The following is a 19,699-nucleotide window of genomic DNA, read 5'->3' as shown; positions in this document are numbered from 1 at the left end:
ACCGACTCGCCGCCGGAATTCGCCCGATTCTAGCGGTAAGCGCCCATGGAAAACGACGACGGATCTTCGTCGGATGGCACCGTTGACTCGGGTGCTATCGTCACGTTACCACCGGGGATCGCCATCCCGTTGAGCGAGTTGCGGGACGGCCAACATCGCCCTAATATTTAGACCAAATCCCAATGAGGACCTTCCGCTAGCCTCTATGGACGGGTTGGTACTCCTGGAGTGCCTGTATTGGGCATCTAGTATCCCGGCAGGGGTGGAAAAACTTCTCACAGGGGCAAGTCGCCATCGGTCGAGTGCCAAAATGGCCCCGGAACAAACTTTGAAAAGAGTAGATCGACAAAATCGCGTGTTTCTTATTTTTAGCGAAAACGCTGTGAAAATCGGTGTCTAGAGTGCATTACCATGGTTTAAATCATGTTTTCGCAAAATCACCGGAAAAAGTTGCCATATTAAAGTACCGCAGAGACTGTTACGATAAAATTTAGTTTGCGGTTTTTTTTTTTTTTTTTTTTTTTTTTTTGAGCGAAGAGTTAGAATTTATATCTACCTACCCACATAAAAATACGTTCATGCCTTGGTTAGTATTCGGTAACCAGCTTTCGTGGTCTAAATGGAGTTTTGATGAAAAGGCATGCATCATAAAGCTTAAATTCACACACATTTCAGAGATACATCGCCACATGAGTTTCCACCTTTACCGATATACCAGCGGCGGGTCCCTACTATTTCCCGGCGCACAGCGACTCCAGTACGTGATCCAACTTAATAATAATTAGGAGAGAAAAATTAGCAGCCGGAGATTGACGTCACACGCAGGGGCAACTGCGTCACAGTGCGCGCCCGACGCCCCCAACCCTGGGGGGATTCGTGTTTTTTGGGCGTTCCGATCACAGATACGATGATTCGATCGCGGCTCAACTTTTTTGACTGAAAATTTCAGCCGGAACAAGAGGTAAAACAGGGAGAAAGAATCGATCCGTGGGCCGTGGAGGCGACATTTCCATTGAAAGAGCGGGAAAACCGCCAAGTTGGGTTGGCATCATCTCCGCCCCACGTGGTCCCGGAGCCCATGCTGCGGGGGAAATAAGTATTTTACCTGTTGCCATGCCCGGTAAGGACGCGGACACCAGTTGCATGATGCTCATTCGTTTCTGAATCGGTCAACTATATTCTTAAGTCACTTCAGACTTGCACACGCTGTATCAACCGGTGGCACAGGGTGCATAAATAAAAAAAATTGCGCATCCACAAAATGAAGGAGAACGTGAACTCATCCCGGTTGACTCGGAGACTTTAACGCAGAGTAGAAAAGTTGGATGGAGGCGAACCACGTGATCAGGGTGTCTACTAAAACAGGCGGGTCAGAAATCAGTACTTTTACAGTGCTTTTTCAGTACATTCCCAAAAAATTCAGTGCCTCCTCAATAGAAAACGTCAGTACTTTTTCGGGACCTTTATTAGACGAAATTCGAAAAATTTCAAAAATTTGAATTTCTCGCTTAAATTAAGACAAAAATTACCAAAAATTGAAAAAAATTCTGGACCATTTGCGGAATTTCCGCACTTTTTCAGTACTTATGGACCCCCCTTAGGAAGTCGGTACTATTTCCGGACTTGTAGACACCCTGGTGATACAAAAATGTTTTGACTTAAATGATGATAAAATCGCGCATCCTCAAAATGAAGGAGTGCAAACTGGTCGCCAAAACAATCTCGAAAGAGACAGGATTTCCGTTTCGAAACGGGAGACCCCCTTTCCCGACTGGGGGGCGCTCTTGGTGATGGACATTGTTCGGTCCGTTTTACGATTGCATTCTGCGGGCCATAAACCGGCCATAACTACGACGATAACCCGGACGCACACGTATGATTATAAACGATTCACAGTTAATATGCCGATTAACAGCGTTTCGTCCCGCCGTTGACGAAAAGTGCGGCGCATCGGAGGATCCGACTTAATAGCAATAACAACAGAAAGGTATTTTTCGCTTCCCACGCAAACATGTTCGGCCGTGTTACCAAGTAACGCTGAACGAGCTTTGAAGCATTGTCGCACGTGTCTACCGATAAAATATTCATTTTGGAGAAAAGCTATGAGTAATTTTCTTCAACAGGTTTTAATGCATTCGAATGGATTGAATTTAAAATGTTAAGTGTATTTTCCGAGGGAAATACACTTTTTCTGTTTTGAAAAGTGGAGGGGGGGGGGGGGGGGGGGTAGTGCGCATGAGTTCATCGGAAAAATTTAATTTTAACATTTAAGGATGGATGGTGTGCACTCCGGCAGGCGCAGAATAGGCAATTCGCACATCGGAACGTATGTGTGTAACGGTGCAGCGTTTGAAGCACAACTCCGATGTTGAAGGCGCTATAGATTGTGAGAAAGGGCCTTTCATTGCCCGCGATAATTTCAATTTGCGGCGTTAACGAGTTAAAATAGTTAGAGGTGCATCATTTTTGCTGAAGACCCTGCAAGTGCTTTGATTTTGATAAAAATTACTAATTCCTGGGCTCACTCTAGGTTTTGCTAGTGAGAGCGTGCGCTGAAGAAATTTCTGCACCATTGCGAAAGCGTATATGAACAAGAAATTTTTTCAGAGAATTTTTCTATTCTAAAGTTTATGAAGAATGATATTCCATCTAAAATGTTACGGTTGTGAATACGGTGAAATAAAATATGGATGATCATTGACACGGACGAGGAATTTTCGCTTTATTTCAGAAGAAAATGGACAGAACAAGATGATAGGGAACTCGCATTTTTTTTCGTTTCATTTCAAGTGGGTGATCACGTGAAACTTGTACGGTCTCCTGCTCATCTGTTGTTATCTGTAACACATTGGTTGTCGCTGCGGTCCGTCGTTATCTAGCTTTCTGCCCAACGTGAAAAAATAGAAACTATCCCGGGTCAAAACGCACAAAGCTAACCGCGTGAAAATAAAAGTATTTATTCTCTTCTCTGAGTTTCCGTTGACTCGATCTTCAAGAAACGGCCGCCCTGGGGATGTCATGGACCAAAAATCATGAACAACAGTCAACAAAATCTCGTCAACGGTCCCAGCTTGATTGCCGATATCAGGAAGTATGGGCGTGTCGAGCTATGGAGCTCTTAACGTCCAATAAGGCAACCATCCTTTAGACACGAAAAACACTAAAAAAATTCCGCTGCCTATCTTAAGATTCCAATATCAAACCAAGATGGCCAAGAATGTTCATAAATGAGCGTTCTACCGCAAAAATGAGTAGATTTATGCGAAAACTAAGTCAAATATGTGCTTTACAAACGACGTATCGCGACGGCTGTAAAAATAAATCATTCTGGGTATTTTGAGTTCATCGGTTGCCTACCTTTAGGGGCCCTAAAAGCTCTATGACCAAACCTCCAAAATTACCGACATATCCATAATCTCCCGTCCCACGTACTTATGTACTCTGGTGCGGGTGAAAGGCGCAGAAACTTGGATCATACGCTTGCATCGTCCAGATTCGAGCGAGGTGAACATCGCGGAAGGGAAGCTCTTTCGTCAGGTTTGGCAACAGCGCCGTTAAATCAGACGTGACGCCGAACGCAGCGATGGCCAAAGCGCGGGCATGTCAACAGAGCCCGATTATCGGCACAAAGAGAAACATAAACACGAGGTTTATCGCGGAGCATAAAGATCGTATAATAATTCAATCAATGCAGCTAACGCGAAAAAAGGGAGAGGAGAAACAATTTAAGAGCGTAATTATAACGAAAGATGTATAAGTGGCAATGAAAATGAGAGGATTCCATTGCAATAGTTCTCCCGGCTTTCTGCCGCACAGTGGTGCTGCCGCAGAGGACATGTCAACAAACGCGGCCAGCGGTGTGTTATACATTCTGTAGCAGACATGTTGCGCTAAGTATTGCCGTTATAGCGGAAAACCCCTATTACTCAGCATTAATCCACTATACAGAAAAATTAACAAGGTGGAGAAATGGTGCTGAGTCCACACCATTTCGCGGGGGAAACGCGGCCAAAAAATTCCAACAATTATAATTAGAGTCAAAAATAAATCTTATAACTCAGAATTTTTAACAGAAAAATTAATAGCTACACGTTCTTGGGTATTTTTGAGTTTATTTTTTTTACAAATTGTTTAGGGGAAAATAGCGAGAAGGATGCAAGGGTCAGCCATAAATCCGCAACAAACGATATAAAAAAATTTGCCCAATCTTAGCAACATTAGAAGCCTCATGCGCCCTTTTACCGAAAAAGTCCTTAATTGCTAATATTTTCCTCCAATTTTAATCGCTATCAGATCTAAACAGGGTGTCTAGTTTTTTCATTTTCCGGAAAATCCTGATTTTTCCTTACTTTTGACTACTAAATCCTGATTTCATTTTTGTATCAAAATCCTGATTTTTTGCGGAGAAAAATGTAACATCACAAAAATACTCGATAAAAAAATCCGATCGGACGGTCGACCTATCTAAAATCCTGATTTTGCGACCGATTGTTCCTCAAATCCTGATGAAATCGGGATTAAATCCTAATTGACCTCAAATCCTGATAGAATCGGAAAAATCCTGATGCTAGACACCCTGCTAAATCGTGTGAAAAATTCAAGAGAAACTCCTGATTTCATTATTTTTCGAAATCCTGATTTTTTGCGGGGAATAAATGTAACTTCACAAAAATAGCTCGATAAAAAATCCGATCGGACGGTCGACTTATCTCAAATCCTGATTTTACGACGGATTTTTCCTCAAATCCTGGTGAAATCGGGATTAACTCCTAATTGACCTCAAATCCTGATAGAACTCTCCTTCAAAATAAGCATTTTACTATGGGAAATTTGGGAGAGACGGGATTATAGCTTAGATGGGGGAGGCGGGAGAAATATCCCGACTCGGAGGGGACTCGTCGCACTGCGCGTGGGAGCACGACGCGACCAAGACGCGAGGCTACGAGCTCTGAACACGAGAAGAGGGGGAAGAGAAAAGAAAGACAACGTAATTACGGCTCCGGTCAATAAGTGGAGTACCTGATAATAATTAACATTGTTCCGAGTCGAGAGTAATTCGCATGTCGCTCGAGCGGCTCGACCTTCCTCGAAAAATCCCATTCTCTCGCTCGCACTCTCGCGGCATCTTCGCGGGATGCACCTCCTCTCCGTTGCGTCTCTCCGAGCTGGAAAATCTCCCCGAGAGCATTGCTCCACACATAGCCCGCGCTCTTCTCTCCTTCGCTGAGCAACAACGCCGTACGCTGCCATGCTAAGGATAAACGCCGTATCAACACTCGAGAGTTGCCAAATTTCCCTTGATAAAACATGAATTTTGACAGCATTCATTCATATTAATCCTTGAAATTTTTAGATATTTTAAATTAAATTGCGTGCAAAATTATCCGAAAATTTTGGGAAAGAACATTCACAATTTTCCTGATAAATTTGGTTTCTATCGACGGAAACTTGGCAACGTCTGAAGGCTCATACGGCGTTCTTCCTTAGCACGGCAGTATGAGCCATCAGGCCTCGTCAACTTTCCTTCGGCAAATTCCAAATTTCAGGGAAATTTTTCCATGTATCCTCTCCGATTTTTCACGAGATTTCGCTCGTAATTTAATCTAAAATGTCTGAAAATTTCAAGGAAAAATATGCACAACATTCTTCAAAAATACATGTTTTATTTGGGGAAATTTGGCAACTCTCGAATGTTCATACGGCGTTCTTCCTCAGCTCTACGCTCCATGATCTGTTGCCGTTTTCCGTATCTATACGCACGCGGTCAGAATCAAGGTGGCTCAAAGAGTGCGTGCTGCTGCAGTGTTGATTGAATATTTAAAAGATGCAACTCTTCGGCCTCCGCGGCCACGCTAGGAAGTATCTTTTCTTGATGAAGGCGTCCCTCATGCTTAGCCGCTGTTCCTCAAAGAATGGGCCTGCTGCACTTTCGATATTTTTCTTATCATTAGTGCTTGTATCGCAAGAACTAAGGTTCCTTGGCCCTGATATTCCCGGGAGTTTTTTGACCACCGGTAATCCACAAGAAATTCCCTTAAAGCGCCCAAAATTTTTGACCATCAAAACGGTTACTTTAGAGCGGTAATGGATCACAGTACACTCGCTGCTTTACACTACATCTCAAGCCTGGTTCATCGTTTGGATATATCGTGCCCCGCCGCTTGCATCGTTGCCGTTTCGGCTGAAAATTGACAGAATTCCTTCGTACGCTGAGCAGCGTATGATAGTGAATAAATTATTAGAACTGACAGGCGGCAACACAGCGGCGCGGCAGCTTTCCTTGGCCGAGGATGCAACTGTCACTTCACCGAAACGCGCCGCGGCCGGACCGAGCATGCCAGGAGCCAGGTGTTTAGAAAGTCCTCGTTCATTCAGCGATCATACCTTCAAGTCGCCACCCTCGAGTTCCTCTGAAATCCGACCTGATCGCTGACGAATTTTCAACAAGTTCACCCTCTCTCACCGAAACTTCTCCAGCATTCCGTCCGGCTGTTGTGAATTTGATCGATTTTCCATCAAACTCTCCGAAACTCCATTAAACTCCCGCCGGGTCCATCAAACTTTGATCCAGTTTTGGACCACGTCTGTTCGATTTCCTCCGATGAGTTTGCTCTCGAGCACCGACTACTTTTCTTCCCATAAAAGAGCGCGTTACACAATTTCCTTCTCAAAAACCTACACGCTTAGCAGGGTTATACCTTCTGCCTTCACATTTATTCCCCGTTCCAAGTGCCTTCACATTTGCCCCGCGATCAGGGAATCGAGCCCCCTCCACACCCCTGACTCAAATTACGGCTCGCGTTTCCTCTTCGCAGCCTCAAAGCAGAGCCCGTTTCTCAGCATTCATCGGCTCCATCGGGCGCACCACCGCACCGCTCCGGCTCCGTCGAGCAACAAGTTCCCGGCGGCGGCAGCTCGTATCGGGGGGAGATTCGAAATCGCCAACTCCGGCCCCAGACCCCGAGGATCCCACAGCGCAACTTTCGGTTACCGACGAGTTCGGAGCTTTTTCTCAAACGGCAACGGGCAACCCACCCGACCGACCGGCGTCGTGAACCCTCGGAATAAGAGCAAGGGATAGGGAGGCGGGGGGATTCTGCGATAAACACAAACACACACACTAGCTCCGAATCAACAGCTCGAGAAATTCACATTGGACACTGACCTACTTTTCACACTAGCCACCTTTCTCCTCTTCGTAGCACGGTCCCTCCTCCTCCATCCGTCCGTCGCTCGTTTCCCGCTCTTCGTTCTACATTGATTTTCGTACTTCATCGGAAAAAGTGAAGCGATTACCTAACCTTGCGGCGGGGCAACGTTGCGCGAGGAGTCACATTCCCGAAAGAGTAGTTCGAACTGAATAATTGGATTTATAGCAAGATTATCATAGAATGGACGATTAGACGCTGGAAATAAAAATTACGTGCCCAGCAGAGATTCATACAGAAGAAGGGAAGGGGTAGATATGACCGGGCTAATTTTGAAGGTTCGCATAGCGGCCAAGTTGAATATGTAAAATCAGGAAAGTTAGGTACAAAAAAATCACAATTTGCACTTGAAAAATTTCAGGCAATGAATGAGCGGATAAAGGTTAAAAAAATTCATTACGGGTAAGCTCAAGCTAAGAGCAAGTCTTCGAGTTAAAAAATAAAAGTTTTGTGACATGTTTTCTGGGCAATTGATAATTGTCAAGGATTTGAGGCAGAACGCAAATGCTCCTTGCCTATCTTACATCACTCACTCAGAGCAAGATAGAGGATGGGGTATGGACTTAAACAACGGTGCAAAGCTGCATATAAGCACAAATACCGAGTAATGAAGATATATATGAGAGTAATAAGTTCCACATGTAACAGCAGGATTCCTATGCTACATAAGCAAATTTTAATTAGAGGTTCAGTACTACTTTTAAGCCCAAACCTACAAACTGCCAATTTATTTAAGTTCGGAACTTCCAATTCGGTGACTAACGAATCGCAACATTGGTGCATGATTTTGGTGCCACCTTGCAAGGTGGTTCCAAAAAAAGTTCCACCTATCGAAAACCAACGTATCTGATTGGTCGAATCTGGTAACAAAGGTGTCCACTGGTGTTGGTAACTGATGAGACAAACCAGGACAGAACGGCCCATAGAGGTTCGGAACTTCCAATAAATTCACTCAAGGGAAGGTTCTTTGTATCGTATATTACTCTTGTTTTAGGTAGGTTAGATAAATGCGATTTCATTACTCCACAAAATTACGCAGATCAATTTTCTAAAATTACTGAAGCCTAAAGGATTAGGATCTTGCAAGGAACTGATTTTGTGACTAGGTACATCCATTCAATATTTGAAATATTCAGGCATCTTAACTTAATGGCAATATGTAGAATGACCTTATCACTAAATCAGTCCATTTGCTATCTTATATTCCTTGTCAACGTCACTTGGTGTCAATAGCCCTTAATTTATCAATTACTTCACAACCTCAAAATCAAGCGCGGACTATGGCTAGCTGATTGATAAGTCATGAGAGAGACATTCATATCTAATTTGAAATTCTAGGGTACCGATTCTGACGTTCTACACACAAGAATTCTTAATCTTCAGAACAGACTTGGTGCTGCAGTATATTTTGATCACTTGCAGGAGTAAGATGATTTCCACATTGATACTTCATGCATCGCTTCACTGTGCAACCACCGACCATGTAACCAACCTTGGAATTCATCAAATCCTGAGTACATAGCGAAAATTCTCGTCAGTGCATCAAATCCCTCAAGCAGCGATTCGATAAATCTAGTTCCAAATGAGTCCATCGTACTCTTAACAGCAGGAAAAAGTTTCTTTGAGATTAATCTTACAAATCTAACAGTCTAGAGAAGCAAGAAAAGTTGACAAGAAATAGTGGACAAAATGGCATAGAATTTACGATTAGGGTTGTCTAGAAATTGTCTCAGGTTGGGATAGCATTCCTCAGAATCATCACCTGAACCAACAAACTAGCTAATAGAGGTTGACTTGGCCAGGCGATGAGGGTTTTTAAATTGCTGAAGATGGACAGATAAAAAACAGACATTTCGACTTGCTTAATTTCGCCCTTACTTTCTTCAAGAGAGCCTTTAAGAGGTGGGTACACTTACTAGTACCCAGATTCCAAGTGTTGAATCAGCAAGACTGACAGTATTACTAATGGGAGCTCTTGACAGGGCTACTTTGAATGAGAGGTGATCTCTAGTAATAGTGAGAATTGAGGCATGGACAGATATCTCTGTAGAGGCTTGAGATAAAGAGAACTTTAGATGAAAAGAACAATAGGTGCATTTGGAAACTTTTCCGTTTGCATTTGTTTCGGATCCCATGAGAATCAGCTTCCAGCAAGAAAACATTAAAATTCATGGCAAATGATGGACAGAGGAAACACTGACTTCACCTTCGATTTGAGTATTGAGAGGGGGAGAAAACTTTCCCATTTAGAGTACTTTCATATTTACGGTAAAATTATCCTTAAAAAGGTACTGGTACAGAAGTAAGCGTGTATGAGAAACAGAAATTGTAAGGGTGGCTCAATCATAAACATTAACAATTCATCTAATCTGCAGCATATCATCTTCATGATAGTGCAGGCAACAGCTAGGAAGCTAGTTTGTAGGTCACGCAGCGCAAGCTAGTTTGCAGATGCAGATAGCTAGTTATCCCAGAAATGCTTGAAATAACAGTGGCTTAAAATCCACAACATGATAAATATTGAGAGGTAGTTTCATGATAGAACTCCGTTTGCTTCTCAAAATGCTAAAATTACATTCAGATGTCTCAGGATTAGAGCCAGCTGAGTGTGACAACCAAACAATCAGATAAGTATAACTCTGCATGGAATGCAAAATTTATGGATAGGGGTGAAAGGACTGATTAGAAATTTCGATTCATGCCATTTTGTACAATGCTTCATGTAACGGTGTTCAAAGACAAGGCCGATTCCTCTAATTCGGAAACAGGCTACTGCTTGGACTTACCAATGCAAAGAAATTCGTGTGGCAATCTTCGAGACTAGCGCCGTTAGTCTGATGATTCTGATGTGTCATTGTTAATCCATCTTATAGAGCGTCCTTAGCACCACTAATCACTGAAATAAGACATTTAAAACAATTAAAATTTCACTAAAAACTCAGGATAACGAAAAGGATTTTCACCTTTCATGGCGACTGTCAAGATGGCGGAATAGGACAACAAGCTCCAATGCTTACGTCGCTCTGATTGGTTCTCTGCGTCACGTGATTTTCAGTAGTGACCAACATGGCTGCCCTCGTAAGGCATGTGTTGCCAAATAAAAATTTTTCACCATTTCTCACTCAATTTAGATTTATCAATGTAAGTTCCATTAATTGCTACCTCATCCTTGAAGGATTAATTAATTTCCTCACTAACAGATTCTGGGCTCTCCCGAACTGTTAATGCGCCACAAAAACTTCTTTGTTAGGTTAGCCCACTGCCTGCATTATGTACACAAACAAACCACTGATAAGATTCATTTTCTCATGTTCTTATGGTTTTTTAAAGATTTTCATCTACCTTTCACTTGCCCGTCACCTCGGGCTCATCTCCTTCATTGCCCTTTTCACATGTTGGTAATATTCATCCACAACTCCTCCTTTCACCAATGGTGCCGGCAGGAAGGGCGCTGCCGTTTTACTCAGTTAAAACCCACAGGATCAATTTAACAGATCTACTGTGTTCAAAATAGTAGGACGATTGTTCATATTAACAGTCAAAGGCACACCCATCCGAAAATGGTTCATACTCAAATAATTTTGATACCTGGTTAGTGAGCCAATGTTGCCCCAATGTTGGAATCTTGTGCCCTTCGCACACATTGCAAGCTTTTAAGTTGAAACTAGGGGTTATCGATGAGGATTTTTGCTATACATTCCACGATCATCGATGAGTGATGCACCGATGACCCTTACTTTCAGCCAAACACTTGCAACGTATGAAACATGCTGAATGTGGCAGCTGAATATAGAAGTCAACAGTCATCACTTAGGGGCTAAAATTTCGAAAATAAAGTTATTTTCATCGAGATTTGTATCAAAATTATCAAATCTATCCGGATAGTGCAGATGACAATCCAATATTATCAGATGGTTGCCAAGCCTTGTTGCTGATTTGCGTAACATGTGTGAAGCGTGTGATTTCAATGTCAGATAATATCAGTTACTTACCTTTTCATTGGCAACAGACATTGACTTAAGCATTTTGCCAACTTTACTTAGACTGTTCATATTGACAGCTCTAAAACCTCCTTTTACAAAGACCCTGTTTTAGTTGTGAGATCCTGTACTCAAATTTCCAAGTTTTTTCCTCCAAAACTTCAAGTATTTAATCTGAAAGCTTAATATGCTCTTTCCTTTTCAGGGCAAAACAGCATCTGGAAGGGATGTGCCTAAAAGTAAGAAAAAGCACAAACTTCCTCATTTACTAAAACTGAAGAAGAAAGAGAAAAGACCCGACCATGAACTTGAACTTGTGGAACCTTTTTTCCCTATCGGTCAGTCAATTATGGCCAGAGGATTCTTACGACCGAATAAACCATATGAACCTCCAGAGAATGTTGAAGAATTGTTGAAGAATGTCAGCAAAAAAGTACTCCTCAGCTCCAACCATACTGTCCCTCTTGATGATCCTGATAAGAGATTCAAATTTTTTTATGAGTGTGAAAAAACCCTCAACTACAGAATACCCAACTCGCTCTTACATACAATGAGAACACTGAGTAAGTAAACTAATTACCCTTTTTTAAGGTCAAGAAAAATAACTTGCATATTCCAAAGAAATTGGCATTGATCAAAATGAGAAGTATCATAGGCTCAATGTTACCAGAGGTGAATTGTTAAAGAATGTTTAAAAGCTACTAAATATCTAACACATCTGCTAGATAGCGTGTCAGACATGATGGCAGTTGTTTACTTTTGACTGCCAGAAACACAGAACCATTAAATGCATTTACTCATAGCAGCAGCATCATCCTTGCTCAAACGTTAATCTCCATCAAAGGATAACAATGCAGCAGCCTTCGGACCTAAAGAATGCAACTACTTTTCAGCTAACTTCCTATGACTTCTAATATACTTGTATCTCACAATAGGTACCTCAAGTATAAATCTCCAACAGAGAACTACATATTATATATGTACGCGTCTCTCCCAAATAGCTTTAATTTGTTTTTTAATTTGTTTATAATATAATTTTCCAGGAGATGTTTATGAATTCTACACGACCCCTGTTGACACTAGAACTCCATATGATGCTTTAATATCTCGCGATGATCTTCCCCCAAATCTACATATTCAGAAAGAGCCTGTGCGATATCATCCTGGTAAGTCTTAGAAAGTTCCCAATTCTATTTCCTTTTTGTCCGTCTAGTCCAGCTCACAAGTTCCTGATTTTTTCGGGTCCAGAAAAAGTCAGTTATTTTTATGATCTGTCCAGCGGTCAGGAAAAGGTCTGAAAATTTCCATCGAAAATGTTAAAACAGGGTTGCCACTGTCAAGGAAAAATTTTCAAGTCACCTTTACTTGCTCTCTAGAATGAGTTCAACACTTCGAACTACAGATTTTGTGTGAAAATCATTTCAAAGTGTCTTTTTAATCACCTGGCATACCTTTTTCAAGTGTCAGGGACTTTTACCAAAACGTGACAGGGAAATCAGGGAATTTCATTTTCTGAATTCAGTGGTAACCCTGTAAAAAATCTTTAATAACATACTTTTAGTAGGTATCTAATTTGAATGGATTGATATGAGAAAAGCGCAAGAGAAGTGCTTGTCCGCAAGATTAAAAGAATCATCTGAAAACTCAATTATTGATCTACCCATGGTAAAATTTTATAATTTAACAGCTTTTATCTTTATTTACTTTGAAGACAAAAAAGTCTCCAAGAGAAAATATCTATTAAATGTTTTTATCTTGGCTCCACAAAGAAACAAGCCAAGTCTGCTGGTCATTTTTTATCAACGCCATTGTGGACCTTCCATCAGAAATCTCAGCAATGCCCATCTAAAAGCAACAGCTTAACCACACCTATGCGCTGAAATAGTAATTAGATTATTGTAATTCTCGAGATTTCAGTCAGAAAATGACCTCCTGTGGGTTGCTCATCCATTAAACAGACAGAAAGAATCGGCAGTACTAAAATGAAAAGAAAACAAAGGGTCTGCAGGGTAGTTAACTGACAGAACTCTTTGTAGAGTATGTAAAATAAATGGATAGCATTTTGCAATTCGGAACTATAGGCAGAACAGTAGGTTTTCAGGAGAGCAACTTTTGCAAAAACCATTGGCGTTTTTCATCAAAACGATCAATGTTGCGGTTTGATGGTTCATTTTATAGCTATGGAGTTCCTTTAACACCCTGTGTTGACAGATTCGTCAAAAACATCAGACTGTTGCCAATAATTACAAAAAAAGGCTATAGTTCCTTATTGCAAAATGAAGAATCCGGGGAATCTCATTCTGCAATTAGGAACTATAGATTGTTTTAGCACTGACTGCATAGGGGAGACGACCCTGGTGTCACTATTACAAACTAGAGGGTTAACCCCAACAGAGAAAACACCCCTTCCTTCCATCATACGAGGAAGGGGGGAGGTTGTCCCTGCGGAAAGATATTCTACAAAAAACAGGGTGTGCCAAAAATATGGATACCTACCGACTTGCTAATATTTCGAGAATGGTGGCTAATATTAACATGCAATTTGGACGCGAGGGTTTATAGATTTGATTGACATGAATCGATCAAAAAATGAAAGCATGAATCGATCAACACCGACTCGATCGACAAATTATTGAAAAACCGGTGTCATAATTCCGACATGACTGACATGAATCGATCGAAAAGTTAGAACATGAACCGATTGACGGGATTTGATCGGCACTGATTCGATTGACGACCGTGAATCGATCAAAAACCAGCGAATCGATCCGCAAATCCGTGAATCGATTGACAACCCCGTGATTCGTTCGAAAAATCCGTGAATTGATCGATAAACCCTTGAATAGGTCAACAAACCCGTGAATCGTGAAATTTTGAAAATTCGAAAATCCAAGATTAAGGATGTGGCCTATAATGCTATCTCGGCTCCTGTTCGATCGATCATGCTGATTTTCGGGGTCAGGGGGTATTTTTGGACGGGAAACTCGAATTTCTGGTCAAATTTTGAAAATTCAAAAATCCAAGATGGCGGATGTGGCCTAAAATGCTATCTCGGCTCCTGTTCGATGGATCTTGCTGATTTTTGGTCACCGGGGGTATTTTTCGACGGGAAACTCGAATTTCTGGTCAAATTTTGAAAATTCAAAAATCAAAGATGGCGGATGTGGCCTAAAATGCTATCTCGGCTCCTGTTCGATGGATCTTGCTGATTTTTGGTAATCGGGGGTATTTTTCGACGGGAAACTCGAATTTCTGGTCAAATTGTGAAAATTCAAAAATCCAAGATGGCGGATGTGGCCTAAAATGCTATCTCGGCTCCTGTTCGATGGATCTTGCTGATTTTTGGTAACCGGGGGTATTTTTCGACGGGAAACTCGAATTTCTGGTCAAATTTTGAAAATTCAAAAATCCAAGATGGCGGATGTGGCCTAAAATGCTATCCCGGCTCGTGCTCCATCTATCGCGGTGAATCTTGGTACCAGGTAGTATTTTTGGATGGGAAACTCGAATTTCTGATCGAATTTTGAAAATTCGAAAATCCAAGATGGTGGATGTGGCCGAAAATGACCTTACTTGAGTAAGTATCCCCTGGGGGATCTTTCATTCCTCGGACACACGTTTAAAGGGGAGCTCAGAAGACGCAACCTCAAACTTGTTTTTCGTGGATTGAAATGCGAAAAATATCGGAGAAATTATTTGTGGCTTATGCGTAGTAAATACTTCAAAAAACGCAAAAATCAAAAATCACTGAACAAGCTCAATGTTAAAATTTGAGAAATTTCAATTTTTCGAAACTCGGCTAGGAATTTGAGTTTCCCGGCCAAAAATACCCCCTATACAACCAAGATTCACCACGATAGGTCGAGCAGCCCGAGATAGCATTTTAGGCCTCATCCGCCATCTCGGATTTTCAAATTTTCAAAATTTGACCAGAAATTCAAGTTTCCCGTCCAAAATCCCTAATAGCACAGTTACACAATGGAATGTTTTTAAAAATGTTTCAAATTATGTCAATCTCGGATCAGTCATTGACATATGTTTCCAACAAATTTTCAAAACGAATACATGAAATGGGCAAGTTGGTCTTTGAAACGTATTGAAAACAAATCGAAAATGTTTCTAATTGCGGTCATTCAAACTTTTTTAAAAATAAGTTGGAAACGTTTCAAACTTATTTCAAAAAGGCATAAATAACCCACCCAAAAAATGTGTAAGAATTGTGTCAGCTATGTGTTGTCAATATATTGCAGTCCGTTCAATAAACTATAGCAGAAAGGTTTCAAAAACATTTCAAAACCATTGCCACAGCTAAGCCTATGATTGAAACATATTTACGGAACATTTCTGCCACAATTTATATGAAAATCAATGAACCTTTATTGACATCTATCGGAAAAAATTTGTAATTGTGTCAATTTTTTTTTTTAACGACCCAGGCACAGATTCGTATTAGATTTGTGTACGATATGTTGGGAAAGGAGATCAACTAAATATTTTGGAAACATTTCTAAAACATATTTAAAACGTTGCTGCAGAAATTCTTGGAAGTTCGAAGTTTCTGAGAAATAAACCTGACATATTTCTGACACAATTTAGCAACGTTTCCAAGATCCTTCAAAAACATGTTTCAGAAACAACTGGCAGATATTTCGTATTTTTAATGTGATAAGGTACAGCTATATGTTGAATCTATGTATGAAACGTGACGGAATGGTATTTGAAACGCCTGCAGATTTTCGTGTACGAATTTCCCTCATTGCTCTCCAGTTGAAATACTCGTATCACTCTCATTTAATTGCGGCGATCGTACGTCATAACCATTTATAAAATTAATTTAAACGCATAAGGGTAAGGAAATTTATTTCAGAAATGTGTCAGGAATATATCAGTTAAACAAAACAGTGCCTTGATTGTCATTAAAACCTGGTGAACACAAGTTGAAAACATTTCTCAGACCTTTCTAAAAATTTTCCTAGATCAAACTGAACCCACCAGAGAGCGTTGACGTTTCATTTTCCAATTTTACCAAATTTTGGTTTATTTTTTTGTCTCAAGGTTTACTTTTTGGCTATTTAATTATGCAGAGTTAAAAATAGTTTTAAATTCTTGGTATGCATCGGATTTATCTCCATAAAAGCTTATAAGTTATGGATTATCTAAAATATTGAAACCGTACATCATGCTTTGCGTATACTTTTCTAAAGTGAGGACGTCCTAATCCCTCTGATAGTTTAATACTGATGGAGTGAACCCATAGTTCCATACTCTCCTTAGGCATAGTCTGTAATCAGGCCACCCAGGCACTTGTTTTGATAGCTATAATGCCTCCACGACATTTGCTAAAACAGATGTCTGAAAATTTTTTTTACGGTTAAGAAGTAGTGACATGCGGATGTATTCAACACAGAGTGGGCTCGTGTTTAACACTACATGGACTGTAGTGATTATACCGAAAATGTTAGAAAATCAGAGGAAAATCTGAGTTAAAGGCTCATTGTTTTACAAATGTGTCAGAAATGTGTCAAAAATGCACTGCCAACGGAGACCTTTGCCCATTGTGTCATTGAAATATGCAAAAAATGAATTCGAAACATTTCGGTGACACAATCTGCAAATGTTTCACAGACACATAAAATGTGGTGACATGGGAATGTGTTGAACACAGAGTGGCTTCGTGTTTGACACTTCATTCGGGTTTTTAAAGTATCACGTGAAGCATTTCAGAAATGAGGCTTGGTCGCTTGGTGTCATTGACACGATTTAAAAACATCTCCAAGACTAGGTGTGCTATTACGGTACCTCCTGGTACCAAAAATCAGCATGATCGATCAAACAAGAGCCGAGATAGCATTTTAGGCCACATCCGCCATCTTGGATTTTTGAATTTTCAAAATTTGACCAGAAATTCGAGTTTCCCGTCGAAAAATACCCCCGATTACCAAAAATCAGCAAGATCCATCGAACAGGAGCCGAGATAGCATTTTAGGCCACATCCGCCATCTTGGATTTTTGAATTTCCAAAATTTGACCAGAAATTCGAGTTTCCCGTCGAAAAATACCCCCGGATACCAAAAATCAACAAGATCCATCGAACAGGAGCCGAGATAGCATTTTAGGCCACATCCGCCATCTTGGATTTTTGAATTTCCAAAATTTGACCAGAAATTCGAGTTTCCCGTCGAAAAATACCCCCGGATACCAAAAATCAACAAGATCCATCGAACAGGAGCCGAGATAGCATTTTAGGCCACATCCGCCATCTTGGATTTTTGAATTTTCAAAATTTGACCAGAAATTCGAGTTTCCCGTCGAAAAGTACCCCTGGATACCAAAAATCAGCAAGATCGGTCGAACAGGAGCCGAGAATGCCGAGAAAGCATTATGCCGTCCTGTCTATAGTTCCGAATTGCAAAATGGGAAATCCGAGTTTCGCATTACGCAATACGGAACCATAGTATAGGTCCCAATTGCAAAATGAACTTCGCGTGATCCTGCGACGGCAAATTTTTGAGGGGTCGCTGAAGCGGGATAAAAATTGTTTTTGAGGATTTTCTTTTTCTCAATAGTAAGTAAATACCCTCCTGATACGGAATTCATCATAAAAAAAAAATCGAAAATTTGACCCTAGTTCCTTATTGCATAAAGCTGTCCAAATTGCTCTTGGTTTCTTCTCTTTGACAAGGGAACTAGCTGATTTCTTGGTTCTCCCCCCTGAAATTTAACTAAGCTAATATAAAATATAACTTTAAATTTTTCAATCAACGCAAAGGAATCAGCTAGTGTAAATTACTAGTTGCTATCAAACACGAGAAAAATAATCTAGACATTTAATCCATCAAAACAGGATCTATGATCAGGGTAGCTTACTCATTGCCAACATCAAGTCTTTGCAAGTTATCAGTTTTCCATAACTTTGCCACAGTGATAGCTTAATCTTTTCCACATTGCAGACTGGATTGGTACTAATTCTGAGTTGAAACTAGGTAGATTGAAAATACTCTATTATTCCAGCACCTTCCCACAACTTGTTAATCTTGTATTTTTCAGAGGACGACTCTTTCTTCAAAACTACGGTTTTCCCTCAAAGCTCCACCATTGTCACCAATATTAAGGCCAAGAAGAAGTTCAAAGGCTATGATGCAGGTCCAATAACGGATTACTAAGTCAAATAAAGTTTTCCACTCCTACTTTATTGCATTTTTTACAGTCATCAAGTTCTGTCCAATTTGTTTTTTTTCTTTAATGAATAGTTGTATGGTTCAATTGTAAATAAAAATTTTACTTACATATTATTATTAAGGACTTTTATTGTCTTTGATCTATTAATGCTGCCCCCTCTTTTTAACATAGGTCTCGAGCACTGACTTTTTTTTTTTGGTGAAAATGAAATTGGGTAAAGAAGTCTGTTGCGAGTGACTAAAACTCTCCAATTTTTAATTCGGTCTAAAGGAATTTCTTTTAGTATGTGTTTTTGCTGCCTGCCTCAAGCTCTATGGTGTGAATTTTTGGCTGTATCCGTAGGGATGATCTCCTAACCAAAAATTCTGCTTTTCCATGAAATGGACAAGAGGATAGTTAATTCTGAAACTGAATAATGAGTTAAATAAGTCTATGGCACCCTCATCTACCTTTGATAGCTAAATAAACTTACGCAAAAATTTTATCTTTTGGTGCGTTATTTTAAAACATTGGTGCCTCAAGTTTAGTAGTGTGTATCTCTATGTTAAAAACCAACGAAAATATTGTTTTGAAATTTCATGTGAATATTTTCGAGAAATTGGAGGAAAAGTCGTGATTGATTTTCTTTGGAAAAGTAAAACACGAGCAGAGATTTTCAATTTTTCGATCAGAGGTACCCATTTTTCGACTGAAGCCATCAATATTGTCAATTTCTTTTGGACGAGGCAAACAGAGAACACAAGCTTTCATTAAATAATATTCCAAATTTGGTATTTGCAGCTAATTTACATTAAAGCAGCAACCACCAATGTAAAAATTAAAATTGAAGGTTGCTCTAGGTTCTGCAAAGTATGAATCCACCACACATGATTTCAGTGTTCTAAGGACAATAGGTCAACTTTAAAAAACTTTAGTCACATGTTATGTCTTATCTACCTTCAGAGAACACAGATGGTTGAGAGAACTGAACTAAATTTAACAGATACGCATCAATTCTCATCTTGAAAAAATTAGTCAGGAGTATTTTAAAATTCGAGTAGTCTTAAATTTTCCTCTGTCAAAGATTCAAAGTCAAGTGAAAATAAGTTACTACTGAGCTTAGTCCTCAACATTGAGTCTCATGGAGTGATGAAAGTTCAAAGCTCTAATTCAGTTCAAACTTGATGCGACTCGGTGCACTTCTAGTGAACTCGATCCAATTGGAAATTATGGTTTCCCAAAAAATCCATTTGGGAAGATCCAAAATTGTAGCTTTATTCAAGTTTGAATTGAAAGGGATCACTATCAAAATCACAAATAAAAGCCTTTCAACAGAGAGAAAACAGAAAAGTC

The 19,699-nt window shown here is 40.2% G+C and overlaps 2 protein-coding genes across 3 annotated transcripts in view; one reads left to right on the top strand and one right to left on the bottom strand.

Annotated features, from left to right (window-relative positions):
- The window catches only part of skd (mediator complex subunit skuld), a 108,996-nt gene extending 98,794 nt beyond the window's left edge, over positions 1–10,202 (bottom strand). For both annotated transcript variants that reach the window (XM_019046934.2, XM_019046935.2), the window contains exon 1: positions 9,995–10,202. In XM_019046934.2, the coding sequence (XP_018902479.2) occupies positions 9,995–10,063 (69 nt within the window). In that variant the 5' untranslated portion in view covers positions 10,064–10,202. The remainder of the gene's footprint in view (positions 1–9,994) is intronic.
- Positions 10,203–10,214: 12 nt separating this feature from the next.
- On the top strand, positions 10,215–18,483 carry mRpL50 (mitochondrial ribosomal protein L50). The gene is made up of 4 exons (XM_019046936.2): positions 10,215–10,349; positions 11,394–11,751; positions 12,232–12,354; positions 18,236–18,483. The coding sequence occupies exons 1-4, from the start codon at positions 10,275–10,277 to the stop codon at positions 18,349–18,351; spliced, it is 672 nt and encodes a 223-aa protein (XP_018902481.2). The 5' UTR covers positions 10,215–10,274; the 3' UTR covers positions 18,352–18,483.
- The last annotated feature ends 1,216 nt before the right edge of the window (positions 18,484–19,699 follow it).

The sequence above is a fragment of the Bemisia tabaci genome, chromosome 1, assembly GCF_918797505.1.
Source record: "Bemisia tabaci chromosome 1, PGI_BMITA_v3".
NCBI classification, from domain to species: domain Eukaryota; kingdom Metazoa; phylum Arthropoda; class Insecta; order Hemiptera; family Aleyrodidae; genus Bemisia; species Bemisia tabaci.
Note: the sequence above shows the minus strand (reverse complement) of the source record. Positions and strands in the feature narration are given on the sequence as shown.

What these genes read in the sequence shown, in the direction of transcription:
- mRpL50 (XM_019046936.2), top strand. Translation starts at nt 10,275, where the DNA reads ATGGCTGCCCTCGTAAGGCATGTGTTGCCAAATAAAAATTTTTCACCA. An exon ending in ACATACAATGAGAACACTGA is followed by an intron (nt 11,752 to 12,231) that starts GTAAGTAAACTA and finishes ATAATTTTCCAG; the next exon opens with GAGATGTTTATGAATTCTAC. An exon ending in GCCTGTGCGATATCATCCTG is followed by an intron (nt 12,355 to 18,235) that starts GTAAGTCTTAGA and finishes TGTATTTTTCAG; the next exon opens with AGGACGACTCTTTCTTCAAA.